At 31.4% G+C, this 18,672-nt stretch overlaps 1 protein-coding gene across 2 annotated transcripts in view; it reads left to right on the forward strand.

Annotated features, from left to right (window-relative positions):
• The window catches only part of PRKG1_2 (cGMP-dependent protein kinase 1), a 74,058-nt gene that overhangs the window by 36,137 nt on the left and 19,249 nt on the right, over positions 1-18,672 (forward strand). Inside the window, exons 6-12 of one of the 2 annotated variants that reach the window (XM_051217022.1) lie at positions 1,457-1,714; positions 2,131-2,202; positions 3,284-3,358; positions 6,227-6,323; positions 7,312-7,451; positions 12,188-12,277; positions 18,331-18,472. In XM_051217022.1, coding sequence (XP_051065651.1) covers positions 1,457-1,714; positions 2,131-2,202; positions 3,284-3,358; positions 6,227-6,323; positions 7,312-7,451; positions 12,188-12,277; positions 18,331-18,472 — 874 coding nt within the window. Of the gene's footprint in view, positions 1-1,456; positions 1,715-2,130; positions 2,203-3,283; positions 3,359-6,226; positions 7,169-7,311; positions 7,452-12,187; positions 12,278-18,330; positions 18,473-18,672 lie in introns of those variants that run through there. The other variant, XM_051217021.1, reaches the window with a different exon arrangement.

The raw sequence follows: 18,672 nt of genomic DNA on the forward strand, positions 1-18,672 counted from the left end.
CAGGTACATTATAGAGTCGAAGAAGGCTCCACATTGTCAAATGCTTTCTCATAATCAAGGAAGTTGATGTATAATGAAGAGTTTCATTCAAGTGATTGTTCAACGACGATCCGTAGTGTCGCGATTCGGTCTGTGTACGACCGAGTTAAGTCGATAATATTCTACGAGGATTGACGATATGTATATTATCAATAACAATCATTCATGCGATATTACTGAAGTCAGATCCAAGGCCACTAAAGTATCTTGATGAGGTATCATTTTTTCCAGGCCATCGGCACTTGTTCTTCCTCGCAAATCCTCCTGAATAGAGTGTGAAGCATGTTCGCAGTTACTTCTCTGTCTGACTTCATTACATCAGCTGAAATATTGTTAGGTCCTGTTGCCATCCCACTTTTGATTTTTCTGATGGTCATCCTGATTTCTTCGATTATTGGTGGAGTGACATCAATATGGAGGTCTGTAGGTGTTGCTTCGATGTCCAGTGGGTTCAGTTGGGTTGGTCTATTCAAAAGTTCCTCGAAGTATTCTACCCATCTGTTCCTCCGTTCTTGAATCTCTGTGATTGGCTTTCCTCCTTTGCCATGACCGGTCTCTCCGGAGCATTGTCCTATTCGTAACCAGAGTTTATAAGTATCCATTCGAATCTAACTTTTTCTATCCAGCTTGGGTTCAATGAGTTTCACTGGTTCCAAGAACCACCAAGTAGTATCTCCTCATTTCCTCAACTATTTGATTGGTCCTCCCGGTTTCCTACATTTTCCGAACATTCCATCTACCTATATTAACGGTTTCTCTGGTTGTTAGAAGAGGCAACCCCTTCATGACTTTCGAAGAATCTCGGCTTACATCATGAGGTATCATAATTTTTCCTTCAACCTCCAGGTCAAAGTTTACATGGATTAGTATGTTTATTCTTGTTAGCGCATTTTAGCAAGGTTATTTTCTACAGGATGGGGTTGCCTACTTCATGTCCAACCCTCCTCCTTTTACCTGGACTTGGGACCGTTAGTAGCCCGAATATATGTCTTTCGAAAACCATATATTTCAAATGAGAAAAGTGTAATGTATCTATGTAGAATTTTGGTTTTATTTTTTATTACATTTTCATTCATTCAGTTTCGAAATAGTTCATGATTTTTATATTTGAAGTTTATCGATAAAATTTCTAGCACGAATTACATTCTTTGCTATAACTATGGAAATAATACTAAATTTATTCAATGTTGTTATAATGCGGAAACAAATGCTTTTTCTTTAGTTATAAATGTACTTTTGAGTTTTCTTTGATATAAGATACTTGATATTTTTAATGTGAATACATTTTAATAGTAAATTATTCTCCCACTTTTGGAATAGGTCGTATTACTTATAAACTATTTAAGTTCCAGTTTTCCACTACGAAATCAATTTCATTAAATTGACCTTCATTTCTTAACTTTTTCTTTTGTTTTAGTGTACCAACATTTAGTAATTTACCAGATAGTACAATATCCAAATTAGCAGATCAACTGAATGAAGTTACTTATCGTCCAAATGAATATATAATACGTCAAGGTGCAAGAGGTGACAATTTCTACATAATTGCTGATGGTCATGTGAAGGTGACCATTTATCCAACAACAGAGAATGGAGTAATTGATCGTACAAAAGAGCCTCAGTTTGTACGTACACTAGGTAGAGGAGATTGGTTTGGTGAAAAAGCATTAACTGGGTAATTTCATGTTCATGAAGGCAGTGACTAACTTTTTTTCTCTCACAATGAATCGGTTGCTAACTATTACTAATTTGATAAATTGAATATTACCGTTACTGTATACATAGCTACCATTGGTTTGTAGCACAAAAAGCACTGAGTAAAACGAATTCTTTAACATGATAACTCTAGATCATTGTATGTAAGTTTTGTTGATATGAATATAGGTTCCGTTACATTCTCTGAGCTACACGGCTTAAATGTGAACCATTCATTGTTTTCCTGCACAACATTTCGAACAGAAGTTGGTCTCTCATACAATATTCCAACTGAAAACCACACAATACTTCAATATGAAATACTCCTAGTGTTCATTAATTAGCATTTAACTTAATCCATAAAATGATTACTTCCATTTTTATTCTTTAATTTAGTGACAACTTACGAACGGCCAATATTATTGCAACTGGAGATGAAGGGGTAACATGTTTAGCTTTGGATTTAGAGTAAGTCTCATACATTAAATTTTCAAGATAAAATTTGTTCAAACTCTATGTTTAGATTAATATCCATTATATTGAATAACAAATCAGTGGTTTGTCTGTTAAGATAAATTTCTCAGGGTGACTAATTTCTCTATTCGGCAAGTGAACAAATAGATGAGATTTTGAATACTATGAAAAATATAGAATTATTAGAATAAACAATTTTTTAAATGGTTCAGTATACCGTTGTCGTACTCAACACAAAATTTGAGGGTCTTAGGTCCAGTCTTGTGTAGAATCATAGTCGCACGATTCTGAATGGTCAGGAAGAAATGACGAGAAACACATATATAGTGCTATTTGGTTTTAGACAACTCAAAATTCTTTGAAACCTTTTATTTTTAACAGCACTCTTTGTAATTCATCGGTTGTGTCAAAGATTAATTTCTAATAAGAAAAGCTATTCCAAAATGCTTATAAATTACGCTCTTTTCTTTGAAATAGTAATCACTAAGTACTATTCACAACCAGCCAACATCGATTTCAGCAGAGTAGGTGAATTGAAAAAAACTAGGTACAGTCATCTTTTTGATGTTCACAAAAAATTGCGGTTTATTTATTATGAAAATGATTTAACATCTCATGATCTCTGTCGTTGAATCAGAAAGTTAACTTAAATTGTTTACATTAACTCAGTTTGACTAGCTCATTTGTTTTATACAATACAACTACTATGAAGTTTGGAGAAATGGTTTAGTGAAAACAAATAACTCACGAGCGAGACTCATTCTTCTGGTTGCCCCTCTGGCCCACTCTCAGCACTGAATGGTAGAGAAACTTAATAAACACTGAAGAATATATAATATGTTGCTCTTAGACGTCAGTTACAGATTCACATCTCCCAAGGTGCTGAGCTTGAGTTATTGTAGACTGAAAATTCTAAAATAGCAACTAAAATCATTTTCTTCAGCCGACTGTGGTTAACGCTTCGTGAAGAAATGCATTTTGATAGTGAAATATTTGACTACTTTCCATTTTACTGAATAGTATTTTTCTCAAAGTCAATAAAATTAATTGTTTATCAATTCCTTTTTATTCTTAGGTCATATAGCCTTTTGATTGCTGATTTGGCTGCATTAAAAAGGCGATATTCACAAGAAAAACCGCAAGAAACTACGTACGTTTTCTCATAGCTTATGAAATTTTAAACAAAGTTTTAATCATAAAGTTCACAGGATAATAAATGAATTGACTTTTGACAGTTTCTCAGCAACTTAATTAAAGAGATGATATTGTAGAAAGATGTTGAAGCAACACATATGTGTTATACTTGTAATACTGGTTAATGATCTCAGAGCGGTAGTTATTTTACCACATACAACAATATATTTGTAATATATAACATCAACATACATAAATTCACTTGGTATTGTTTACTTGAATCTTATTATTATTATTATTATAAGCTTTATTCAATATTATATTTTCGGTACAATATAGAATTCTCAGCACAAAGTATTTCAACAAGTTTCCGTTTCTTTCTTCTTGGTCGATCCTGACGATAAATATTGAGTGATAGCCAGTTAGATGTTAGAAGTCCAGTAAATAAACATCTGAATAATGTATATTCTTTTCTCTGCATATTGCCAGCGACCACATTATCTCTTACTGAGCTTTTAGTAACTTTGACAACGAAAGGTTGTAAACTTTTCAGAAATGCACTAGGATGGGTTATGCGATTAATATACATAATGATATATTAAAACAAACAAAAATAGATAACTTGTTGAAATATTTAGATGACAGGAACAGGTAGCCCAGATGCTCAAGCAGACCGCCCTATTGGTGTTTAGCACTGCAATTGATCAAACTCTTATTGGCATATGTGCATTTTTGCTTATCAATATACATAGTTCCTTATTGCGAATTTATTTACAAAATACGTACAGTGATTTAGAATAATTTTAAGTTCATTGCATCTATTATTATTCATTAATTAAACGTTTTGTGTTGTTCACAATAATGGTTACGACGAATACTTCTTTTATTTTTCCTGATTTACAGTCAGAATTGAAGAAAACGGTCAGGCTCTAAATTAAATTTTAATTTATAGATAGATTTTATTTATGGGTTGACATAATCTAAAGCACAGAACTGATACTTCTTCTAAGTTAAGGACAACCCAAGAATTCTCACAGGTGTTTGGGTTTCAGAATACTTCCAAGTTCTAATGACAAGTCATGACTAGTTGGAGTTTGAACGAAACAGGTAGAGAACAGTCTCCCACAGATCCAATCGAATTTTAGTCGCTCAATATCGTGACTTGAATAAAGTTACTGGTACAAATGTAGCGAGCTGGCTAAGAGATTTAATATTCTGAGCCCTATTACATATTGGATCATGTCTACGAGCTGTCGAACATTTCCACACTAAGATGAAGTATCTGTTTAGTCCTCAGTGCTTTCCAATAATTCTCTAACTGATATCAGTTGGTTAAGAAAATTATCTGCAATATAGACTAGTCTACATCATCCTCTTACGTTTTAAGGACGAAAACAATTTGATTGCTATAATATTCATAACTAAATATAGGTGACAGGCACTTTAAAATGTTTTCCTTCGTTCAGTTATTAATTTCATTAAATACAACTCTCTTCATACATGTCAATTTATTTTACTCTGTCTAGTGGCTTTTACATATGGTTATAAATTCTTGTACAATCCACTTCAACTTAGTAACCAAGTTCATCTTCGTGCACTTTACCTTAAGCCAGACTTCATTAGAAGAAAGGCAATTATGAAATCCTGTAAGTTAAGTGGAAATAAGCGGATATGGATCCAGACCTACAACTCAGTGGCTGAATGTTTAGTAATCCAACTCACGTAATTCCTCTCTTCTTCCTATCCTTCAGATATGTTTGTAAAAAAACTCTCAAGTTGTGAAGTAACCACGATATACCAGATGTACAAATCAAATCAAGGAATCGTCCTTAATTATTCATGCCGTATACACTGGTAACAAGCTCAAGATATATGTAAGAGGCGGAACAGTTATCAAGACTTGTCCACAAATTGAGGACAGTGATTAGGTTGCCATCAGGCAACATCATAACCAGTTCATTTAAAACAAAAATTTTCCAGTAGTTTTGGCAGTTCGTTTTGATATTAGTAATAAATATATGTATATAACGTACTGGTGAAACAGTTTTCTGAATATATATACTGTTAAATTCACCAACCAACTCAAAACTTTACTCTCATATATCAAATAAATTATATCCCTGTATTGTAATATTTAATCTACTATAACTGCTGTTGAACAATAAGTGAACCTTATAAAATATTCATATTCAAGCTACAAGACTGGAATATTTCAGTATCATTCAGTAGTTTTTCAGAAGGTCGTTGAGTATTTGCGCACATATTACTTGAACATAACAAACTAATAGAGATCATTCGGTTTATATTAAGTAGAGTAGTGAACTTTATGTTAATATCTAAATCCAAATAAAACACAATCTCATCATTATCAAATAGTTAAACTAAACAATTTAAGATAATTTCAATAAGATAACAAACAGTCGATAAGATCGGTTTTCTTCGTATTACAATTAGATACCATTGGCATTCTTAAATGTGATAATTAAGAAAAAATGGTAAATTTCGAAGCAAATCAATTAATACAATCCACTTTTAACTCTTAACTCTCAATCGTTCACAATCTACACGAATTAGTCTCTGTATACTGACCTATACTATCTAATCTAGTTCTTAGTTCGTGCAAAAATCTACCAATTATATTCGATTGCCAGTTCTCCCTGAACAACGTCAATACTTTCCCAACCAATGTCAATTATCATAAAATCTATATCCATAATCGCCAACATAATACTGCCATCAACCCTGAACTCCCAGTTTGTGTTGATGAATCTAAAGATTTAAATAATCATAAATTCCGGTTAATTGTTATTATTATTATTATTATTATTATTATTCAGAGTGAATGAAGGCACTGTCTATTGTGTTGTTTTAACACTTCTTTCAGAATTGAAGAATATAAGCCAGAATTTCAAAACTTACAATTTCAAGATCTAAAAATTATGTCTACTTTGGGTTCTGGAGGTTTTGGTCGTGTTGAGCTCGTAAGTAATATGAAATGTATTTAGAGGATTTATGCAAACTTAATAGACCACTTTTTTATTTGACGTTTTATTTCACATATTTTCCAGTTGCATGTGATTTCTTTCTAATTTAATAGAAATTTGTTTTGATTTAAATAACTCATAAGCGGTTGAACATAATTAGCACAAAGTTCAAGTCCGAAATTGCCTTATAGTTGATACGTTTCAGCAAGATGTATTTACAATCATGGGGAAACTAATAATTGCTTTGTGGTCTGTACCTATTTCAGTCAATATCATAATCAGACATGTTACCACTGAGATATTTGGGTTGTGTCCAGCCTGATGTATAGCTGAGATCCATAAAATCATCATTCTCAGAATACGAACAAATTTTGTCCAAATCTTAAGGTACAATACAGCCATTAGTTAAGTTACTGCATAGTATTTAGTATGAAGATGACAGTTTGCAACACTGTATGAAAAAGACAGAACACAAGTATTCAGTGATAAACCTTTAGTGAACAAGAAAATTATTTTGTTTATTATCATGTAAACAAACTGTTCACCTTTGGAAACATCCATACAATGTACTGAAGTGTCAAAAACTACGATACTTGCACTCATCTAAAATGATCATATGAGTAGTTTAAGATTACTTTGTGTTAGAAAGTTTACAGGCTGAACAGTAAACAAAATTAGTTTTATGGACACCTTTAAACGATTTCAGATGAATAAATCTCTCTTTAATCCTAAATCGATTTATCACGATTTATTATAAACGAAAAAGCTTGGATCAGATTGCCAGGCGAAACGTTCGATTTACTTCAAATTCTTTCGCTAAGATTTTACAAATACGTTTTTCCTCTTTAATGTCTCATATCAAATCGGCGCCCAAATACTGTGAAACTATTCAATCAAATTTAGACGAAAGTTCGAAATAACTTTTGTTCATACTTTTTTTTCATCTGTTAATCTCGTTGATTTATATTTTCTGCATAATCTACAGGTAAGTATAGGAAGTGATAAGACAAAAACATATGCTTTAAAAAAGATGAGAAAACAGCATATTATTGAAACAAAACAAGAGGAACATGTAATAAATGAGCGTAATATCATGTTACATACAGATTGTGATTTTATTGTAAGGTGAGTGTTTCTATAGTAAAATGTGTTTGCCACTTTAAAATTTGATATTTATTAATACAGAATACATTTTTTGTTTGCCTGATACTCGAAACTTTTCATATTTGTGTTAAAATCCTCAGTAAACTGTAATGTCTAGTTAGTATTTCCATCGTATGGTGTTTGAATAAAGGTCTTACGATTTTCTATCATCTTTTCAAAATCTATCGATACAGATGACCAGACATCATGAAATAGGGTACTATTAAGTGTAGATATTTCGATTACTGTAGAAATAACATGTCCGACTGGAATATTTGGTTCCAGTCAAAAGAGGGGTTTACGGTTTCCTCATAATTGCGAATAGATCTTGTTAAAACGTACTAACAACAAATCAATTTTAAACCAAAGCCTTCTGTTAATTGTCATTAACATTGTTGTCGTTTTACGTAATATTTGTGAAATTCTTTGCAAAAGTTTGAAAAATTACAGTTCGGGCATAGTCTGACATAAAGTCTACTATTGAAGAAGAAGAAGAAGGCTAAAGCTTGTTTCAGGGAATTTAAAATAATTTCAAACAAAGGCTTTTTGTTTCGTTCATCCAATTATGTGTGACAATAAATCGATGAAATACTACTGCATCTGTAAAGACTATCATTTTATGTACCAGTTTATTTATGACAGACATTATTTCTCAGTGAATTTTATCATTCTTACTTGAGTTACCATGTATAACGAGAGGAATAAGATCACTTCGACAGTTCTACAACGATCGATATCAAAAGAGCGTTTAAAACTTTGTTTAAAAATATATTAGTTTTGCTTTAAATTATCAATTTCTTGAAGTATGATTTATACTTAGTACTTTATTAGCTGATTCTTACACCTAAACAATTCAACATAAATCTATATGGTTGTCTGTCAAATGAGAAATTATTATTTTTTCGATTGTTGTCAATTGCTGATTTCCAAATATAAGTAAAAAGAGTATAGACTGCCAAAATATTCACATTCCAGTGCTTTAAAACATTATATGATTCTTCAAGATTCCATAAATATGTTTATCAAGTAGATCTTATCTACTGAATGCTGATCACCTTCAACAATACAACGAAAGGCATTGATCAAACCTAAAAATAAAACATACAATTCATAAATATGACTGGAACATTGATGCTGTTCTCAGCCATGTCTCGTTGATTATTACTTATTTTAATGTTTAAATTGCGATTATAAGTGAGGATTTCAAATCATTTTGAGTGGTACTTTGTGAATGATTACTTGATCACAGATGATGTTTCAAATCACACACTGAGCATGTAAAATATGAAAACAATACATTCAATACACTATATGCCTATCTTCCTTGAGTTTTTCCTTTCATCCCTGTTGTTATTTTAATTGCTTTCTGTTTTACTTTTCCTTCTCTTCACTTTTCTCTTCTGTTCGTAAGAATTCTACTTTCGGTTCTCAATACATACTACTTAAATCTGTCCGTACAAGTAGTGCACACGATATTTATGGTCACAACTGCACAAAAAGGTTAATTACGTTTAGGTAGCAAACATTACATTAACTAGCTGAGTAGCCTTATGGTCATTTAAGGTCACATTTTTGGTAGTGACGAATGTGACTGCTATTTTTTTAATTTCAAGATGTTACTGTTAAGCAATAGCTCATCAATCTGTAAACATTGATCCATGTGATATTTTAGCCGCCTAACAACAAAAGCTAACACTATTTACATTGATCTCTTGGAGTTTTAAGTATGTTGTTTAATCATGTAAGCATCAATTTTCGTAATACCAAGTCTAGTTAATGAACATCTTCATGGTCAAATAAACTTGAGATTTAAACTTCAAGCATATTCATTTCCTTTTTTTAATTTAAGTTAAACACTAAAATGGCAACATCCGTCATAAACATATCATTATTTACATAATTTATCAATGAAATACCTTTGTATTCTTTTGTGTGAATCGTAAAACAATAATTGATAATTCATTCTCAAATAAAATTAGTACAAATAAATTGATTTTTAAGCCGTGAAGCATCTTTTCACATGGTGATTATTAATAAGGGATCTCTTACAATTAAATAGTAAAATTGTTGACTTTTTTTATTTTGTGTAACCTTTATATCTTTAATATCAATCTAATTGGACATAGTTTTATACCTTCTTGATACTAATCCTATACGTTTATATTGATCGATTGTTTGTAAATATATTCATCTTGTTCACTTAGTATTGTTTTGCTTGAATCTTCCCATTGAAGTTTAAGACTGCAATTGTTCAGTCTGTTATTGGCATATGTGCATACTGTCCGTATTGCCTCAATACTACCTTAATTCACAAGCTTTATAAACAGAGATGGGTGGTGGTTATCAGTGGAATCCAGGGAGCGAAAACAAGTGGCTATCAGGACTCAGTAGCTGAATGGATAACGCGATGGCGTTTGAAGCGAATGGTACTGAGTTCGAGTCCCAGAGTAAACATCAACTCTGAGATGTAAGTACATTCAACTGACGAGTCCCAAATGGGACGAAACTCGCGTCCTAGATTCCACTGCTAGCCGCTATCCATCTTTGCTTATATTCGTTTTGTGTTTCATTCCTAAAAACATATTTATCTCCATAGTACTGAAACAAGAGGGTTGCTTATATGAAAATAGTTAAGAAACATTAAATATTAAAAAAAGTTTTAATTTTTGACTTAAAATCAATATTCAACCTAAATGAATTTCTGTCATTCATCTAAGCAAAATTATTGGTATTAATGTTAAAAGCTGTAAGAGTTTGTACTGTTCCCTTTAAAGTGAAAACAATAAAATTTAGGGAAAAAAACTGAATGCATATTCTAATCTCTAACTTCTCATTGAAAGTATACAATTAATGGGGTTACTGGTTTATCGACCCCCAAAACACAACGACGATGATGATAAATCTCTATACGGATTGTCAGAAATAATTACACTGATTTTCGTCCAATTACTAGCTGACCTTGGTTCTTTTTTTAACTCCGTCGCCACCGATATGTCTTGTCGATTAAATACAAGAATATCGTATATTATGCAGAATAAAATATCATACGGGAAAACAAAACAAACACTATACTGAATAAGTATCATATTAAATCAAAATGGAAGCAATGCTGAAGTAAAAATCATAATGAGTAAATCAATCGAATTTCGACTTTTCTTCCCATCATATCACCTTCCCTTCTATTTTTGAAGAATCGAAGTTTGGATCCTGATTTTATATTTCTTCCTCCCCCACGAAATAATGTTGGGTCATCATATCCCCAAGTTACAGTCAATGTGACTCTATTTAAAACATATTTCCAGTATTGAATAGAGAGTCGACTAGAAATGACTAGATGATAAGGATCAACGACACTTGATATGGGTTTGATTCTTCTGAAAAATTTTCATCAAATCTATTGAAAATCTCATTAGTATTTAAAGAATCACTAGGATAATCAGCATCTATCAAAATTTCATTGCGTTCTTGATCATCATTTAATACATCCGACATCTCTTTTTTCATTTTTGTAAGAAATTTGATCAAAAACTTGTGAGTCATTAAGTTAACTCATATCTGATAAAACAACTAGAGAATCCCGATAAGTAGATTTATCAGGAACTTTTGTCGCTGCATGATGAGCTTCATTTGGTGCAACTGTATTATGTTGCTTGTTTTATTTTCTGTTTTTTTCGTGGGCGGGTACTGCAACAATTTCATGAGCATTTAATCTGACATCATCCTTATATGAGCTGCAAAAGTCAGTGTTTGTACATTATGTTTCGGAAATAATGGAATTTGAACCCACTGCAGGACATGTTTGTGAAATGGACATTCTAGGACCAATGGGCGGATCATGTATGATTGCTACTGTTTCGTTTACATTACTGCTTGTCGAGGATTCATGGAGGCCTACACTAGCACATGCACTCATTATGCAATCATTTTCCAGATCTGTACGTAATTTAGAAATTAGTTTATTATCTCCCGTCACATCTCCAAAGCATGGATGATTCGGCAGTCGTGTGCGTAAATTGTCTATAAATTCAACTGATTCTTTTTAAAGCGCTGCTGTTGTCGCTGAAATAGCAACTGCAATTGATAGGAAGGGAGAGACATTTTTTGTTTCTGTGTGAATCGGTACGGTAATGAAAAATACTGTACGACTAATTAACAACCACTGTCGTTCAAGGATACCGACAATGAATTACATGACTTGAAAAAAGGTTTAACATACTTTCATTAATGAATCTGTCATGAAAATTCGAGACGAGATAGAAAACCTTAGAAAAATGATAGAGAGTATGTAATTAAACCAAATTACTTCAGACTAAATCACTTTTATTTGTCAAGAATCTATATGAAGTGACGGCAATGTAGTTACAAATAATAATATTGACAGCAATAATAATAGAGTGATTAGATAATTAACCGGTGTAACAGGGATTAAAATTAAGTTTTGAGTATGTCTTAATGAATAAGTAATGGTTCAGTTACGCAATAAGTGAAGTTGCTTTCTTATACATAGTATGACCAGAGTAACAAAATGTTCATAATAATTTTTATTTATATTTAAAGTTCAAGTCAAGAAAAACTTGATGATAAAGGCGTTTGGCTCTCATCTTTCAACTCACTGATTTGACTAGTTTATCATAAAAGATTTCTCAGCTTAAGAAAACAATACTGTTCATTTAGGCTTCTACTTTTTCCTCTCTATTTTGTTGTCGCTTCTTTTTCAGACTATGCAAAACATTCAGAGATAATAAATATGTCTATTTACTGCTTGAAGTATGTCTGGGTGGTGAACTTTGGTCTCTTCTAAAGGACAAGTGAGTTGACAATTAAATCCATCAAGCGACTTCAATTTCTTTTCAGCATACATTAATCTTGTTTTTTTTATATGATACAGTTATTTCCTGATAAACAGTTAGCGCCGATTGCTGTAAAATTACGAGCGTCCATTCTCAGTATTAGAAGTTCAAAATGTGAGTATTACTTATTACTCACCTTTGAAACAGGTGAAAACTGATTCAACATTATGAACTAAACTAATCAGCTTATACTGCTATTGAATTCTCGTTTGACTGAACAAAATGATCTATTTGTGCTTCATCAATTGGATCTAGCTAGATGACAACTATGACTGATGACTATGGTTTCTACTTTCGAATACTATTAAACAATAATAAGCCAAAAGTATTCTCATGGAATATTTTTGTTTAAATTTCTCTTCGAGAATAATTCTGAAGTCCACACTGATATTTCCATTTTACTGAGTCTTTCAGATTATAAATCATTGTGTATGTTAACGTATTTATCTTTAAGTAACTATAGATTTATTCGTATCAAACAAAAGTTTATAAAATCCTTAGTTTCATGACATCATCACAATTAGCCACTGACAAGAAATAATTGAAAATTAAACCATCACTACTAACTCCTACCTTAAAAGTAATGTTCCGTTAGCTAGGTATTTTTTGAGGTAAGTTTAGGATATTTTTCTAAGAAGCTGTGACAGATAAAACTCGATCATATTGGAATTTGAACAAATACCATAAATGGTATTAGATGGCTAGCCTACAATACCGTTGGTTGGTTGAAGGTGAAAAAGTCAACCATCGGGTTCTGACTCATCTACTTGAAGACAACGTGATCCACTTTAAATTCCAAGATCTTTGGTTTAATCACTTGAGTCATTCGTATGAATCACTAAGGTCTATTGGTACAAAAAGGGGCACCCGTCCAGCGCCCAGAGATTATTCAATCTTTTCTCCAGCTTAGATTAAACCGTGATAAAAACTAACTTCGTTGAGACTATAATTTATTGACGACCTTCGAGCGAAGCCAAAGTGACCTTGAGAGTATCTATCTACTTACTATAGCTAAATGAGGGTTATAAACCAGTGTGGGGAATCAAAATTATGATTTACAGTTGATGGTTAAGGTTAAGAATTAGATTTAGAGTTTTCATTACGCACTGACATGAGCTATAATGCCAAAACTCTACTTAACCAAATGGATGAGTGAATTTCGCTCCAAAATCCAAGACCTATTATCTTATATTTGATTGGTTCGCTTATAAATTATAATTTCGACCTAACTTCTAATCAAAACGTCTAAACTAAGTTACTTTATAGAGTTTTTAGTAGCTTTTTTCAGTTAGATTTGAAATGAAGCAAATTTCTGTTATATTCACTGTACTATAATTAGACTTTGAAATAAACTGTTAGATTTAATCCAAATAATCAAGTATAGATACATTAACTACTTTTCTAATGTATACAAAATGAATGTTTCCTTGTTTAAGCATTTTTCTAATGACACTTTCGTGATGAATATTCGGATAATAAGGTGTCATTTAAAAATGACATGAAAAAAGAACTATTTTAATTAAAGGAAGAAAGTTTGTTATCATGCAATAGGCATCCTATGCAGTGAACATACGAGATCTAACTGTAAACCACCGAGTTTAATACCTGAATGGTATTTTCTATTTGTAAAAAAAAAACTGAGATAGTGCAACAACCATATAGTTTCATTATTATCTGTTTATTAACCTTATCATTTTGTATAACTAAAGACATTGTTTATTATTGTACACTAGAACTGATTTAAATTTAAAAATAATTTTCATGGCAAATCATTGGAAACTAACGAACATTCGACAGTTATTTATTGAATATAAATGGACATCAATGAGTCTCATCATAATCAAACTATACCTTCAGGTCTTATAAAGAACAATTTAAACTAAAGTCAACTTCCGAGTGATATAACATGATTTTCATTTACTTTAATAGATGATATAGTCAACTCCTTAGATTACCGAATCTCTTCATCCATTAGGAATTGATTAAAGCTAAAAGCAACTAACATTTAATTTTGTTAATAATAGCTAAATAATATCATCGTTACCTTAAGACCTGGAAAATTATCCTTAAACTAAATAAATTTCTGTCCAATAGTTTTATTTGTGTTACTATATATAGATTACAAATGTATTAGAAGGGGTTTTGTGTAGATTGTAGTAATTTCAGTAGTTAAAATCGAGTCGACTGAAGCTAGATCACCATGGAAAACCTGGAAGCACTGGACGGTCGTTTCGTCCTATTGTGTGACTCCTCAGCAGTGCGCATCCACGACCCCACCTCACAGGATTTGAACCCAGGACCTATCAGTCTCGCGCGCAAGCGCTTAACCTCTAGACCACTGAGATGGCTGGGATCCAACGGTGTTTATGTCTCATTTCAACTAATCCACAAAATTGAGCGACTCATTCATCATTGTCTTCAGTGAGTTACTATATCACAACTGACCCGGTTGGACTCCATTGGTCACTGCTTCTCACTAAAACTCCTGGATATACCTCTTGAACCCAGTCACTAGTGAGCATATGTTGATTCATATCAGAAGAGTTTTTGTGGGGATTGTAGTAATTTCAATAATTGATATCATAAGTCAATTGACAATGTAATAATAATAATAATTTTGTTCTATTGTTTATATCTTTTTAGTAATATTCGAAAAGTTGTACTACATAAATGATTTTATTTATATTAATTACTTTACATATAAAATGCTTTATTCTATATGTATTCATTTCTCTTCTTTATACAAAATATGAAGGAGAACAAAAGGGTTTGTTTGTAAACTATACGTGTGTTTTTTTCTTCTCAATATCTGCATGAGATTAGTTGTTTTGCCGTGATTTCCAATTATCGATTTATTTGATTATCCAATTTCGAATTTTACTAAACAAAAATAAAAACATTTTTCACACTTTTTATTTCTATTGATAAATTGGAATAAAGGAAGGAGGTTCTTGTCTGTTGTGAACAATATTTAACTAATTATATTACTGGTGAGAATATAATTTATGGACGACCTTCGAGCGACGCCGAAATGACATTCATAATGTCCACCTAATTACTAGGACCAAATGAGGTTTAGAAACCACTATGGATAATTAAAATTATGATTTACAGTTGATGGTTAAGGTTAGGAATTAGATAAAGGGTTTTCATCACAAACTGGCATAAGCTATAATGCCAAACCCTTATTTAACCGAATGGCTGAGTGAATTTAAGACTTGATATCTTATACCTGATTGATTCGTCCATTAATTATAATCTCACCGTATCACTTTTTATAACTTTATTCTGAATGCAGCTGTTAAGAAACTTTCAAATGGAATGAATCCACGGGATTCAGTTAATTTTGTTGTTGTGCATTCCTTTGAATGGTCTAATAAATGAAAAAAGCATCTACTAACTCATTATTTATTTTACCATGAGGTTCATGATTGTGATTGTTTATGTTATTTTCTGATTTCCGTTTCATACATTTTGGTTACTACTAAAGTTAAAAAAACAGACAGCCTCATTCACGCCAAGCTTAAGATTTCCTGCTATAAGAAGTTTGAAGAGTAACATTTTCGAGAGTTTCCACTAGAATATGAAAAGATATGACATCAACAATAAGAATTTGGATAAGATTAAGAAGGGAGCTAAAAAGCCCATCTATTCATACTTTTAATAAAATGAAAACGAGTAAGTTAAATAATCTAACAACTGAGGTTTATGATAAATGCAGACTTAGACAAAGAATTTCGTTAATTAATACTGCATACCTGGTCAAATTGATTTCCATTGAGTAAATGGGTATCACGTAACTTTATATGATGCATAGAGCATAGCAAACTCCATGAATTTAATGATTTTCTGTTTTATAACACAGTACGATTCAATGCTTTTGACATTTTTATTGAGGCTTTCTTCACGAATTTCACTAGCTTCATATCTTCATAGACTTTAAATTGAAAATGATTTGTCATGCAGAAGTAAAATATCATGTTGAACTGATAATTTGTCTAAAGCAACAAATTGAAATATGGGTTTGCAATTGTACACAAGATTACATACAGGACATAATAACCATGTACTTAACACTGCATTAAAGAATAGTAAATGTCAAAAAAATTTGAGCAAACGTTGAACATAACAATTTATTAGCAGCTACAATAGTATACTCTGAATCACCCTCCTGAGATGCAGCTTAGATTACTGAAAGACAAATTTCTAGAGAAAAAGATACATCATTTAAGATATAAGATTGTTACAAAAAATTCATTACATATTTGTTAATTCACCTGTTCTTATAGATGGTGCTCATTGTGTCTAAATAGTTCAAGAGCATTAGTTTGTGCAGTTGAAAAGAGGCAGTGGCAGATGCATAATATGTGAAATAATAAGCATTTTGTTAATATATGTGGGTCAATTACAATAGACTAATATTTCAGTTATCTAAAAATTAAAAAGAAACTTACCACAGATAGTACATCTTCACCTCCTGTGTATTATTGAAATTTTCTTATACCCACAGTAAGTCTCAAAATGAATGAACTAAAGATGAACTCGAACAACTCACTCCACTATGGTCTTACTTTCTAACATGAGAATTCTACTACCACTCTTCTTTAATCCGTTAATCTTTTCTTACATGTACATTGATACTGTTTCATTAGTTTATTTTTCGCATAGTAAAGTAACATACTTTAAGACGTCTTTAAATATAATAAGATTTGTGGGTTGGTTAAAGTTAGACATTAACACCATGTGATGCCGACTCAGTGGTCTAGAGGTTAAGTGTTCGTGCGCGAGACCGGAGGTGGATGCGTACTAGTGAAGAGTCCCATACTAGGACGAAATTGCCGTTCAGTGCTTTCAGGCTTTCCATGGTGGTCTAGCTTTAATTGGCTCATGAATTCAATTATAAAATAAATAATTCTCATTTAAAATGGAATCATTAGTAAGATATAATGTAAATAATATAATGTAAAAATAAAAAATTGCATGATCATCTCACACATTTATTGTTCATGAACCGTTTAACTAAAATAAGTACTGAAAACTTTTATATTTATTAAGCAATTAACCAAATCTGATTACATTATGACTTTGTGATTGATAAAAACGGTGAGACTATAATTTATGGACGACCTTCGAGCGACGCCGAAATGACATTCATAATGTCCACCTAATTACTAGGACCAAATGAGGTTTAGAAACCACTATGGATAATTAAAATTATGATTTACAGTTGATGGTTAAGGTTAGGAATTAGATAAAGGGTTTTCATCACAAACTGGCATGAGCTATAATGCCAAACCCTTATTTAACCGAATGGTTGAGTGAATTTAAGACTTGATATCTTATACCTGATTGATTCGTCCATTAATTATAGTCTCGCAAACTAGTTCTTTAGAAAATGACCAACTACGCTACCAAACATAATTAATTACATTATAATTACGCAATAATTTTCACAATTACTATAATTATTAAAATATCATTTAATTAAACAAATATCATTGTTGTTAATTTGATGTATTTATATAGTCTAGTATTATTAAAAGATAGCATTTATCAGAGATTGGAATAAGATATAAAGCCATTGAAATCCAAAGTGATATTAAACAACAATTTCGTCTTAATTTAGAACTGTTCAATAGTAATTTTCAGTTATGAATTCAAACAAGATTCAATCAAAGAATTATGCGTTACTGTTAAATAATTCACCAGATCATTAAGTTGTAATTTCATAAATTATAAACCTTCACTTTAAATATATCCTGCTTAAAATTAATACACATACTTATAACATTACTGTCTAGGCATGTTCGGTCTACAGTATCATATTTATCATAAACATCAATTTCATCTTACATAACAGTATTACAACAATTTAACAATAAGTTTAGTTCTTTCAATTATTGAACGATTTATTTTCATTCATCCTATTCATTATTCTGTATTTCATTTCCATTTAATACTTTAATAATTGAGTGTTGATTTCCCTATATGTTTCTATATTGTATAAATAGATATTTTTTCACGGAACAAGCTACACAGTTCTATGTGGCATGTGTAGTTGAAGCATTGGATTACTTACATAGGAAAAATATTGTGTATCGTGATTTAAAACCGGAAAATATTATGCTGGATACACAAGGATATTGTAAACTAGTAAGTATGAATATAGATTTTGATCTGCCCCTATAGATTAAGTGATTAATCACTATATTATTAAGATTAATGGATAGATATTTTGCTTAGACTTGAAACTTTTAACTACCATTTAGAGACGTAAACATAGTTTGTAAGTCAGAAAATTCGTGGAGATCGTTTAGCAACAATTTACCTTTTACTTTAAACTGATATAATCT

The sequence above is a fragment of the Schistosoma haematobium genome, chromosome 6, assembly GCF_000699445.3.
Source record: "Schistosoma haematobium chromosome 6, whole genome shotgun sequence".
In the NCBI taxonomy this organism is placed as follows: domain Eukaryota; kingdom Metazoa; phylum Platyhelminthes; class Trematoda; order Strigeidida; family Schistosomatidae; genus Schistosoma; species Schistosoma haematobium.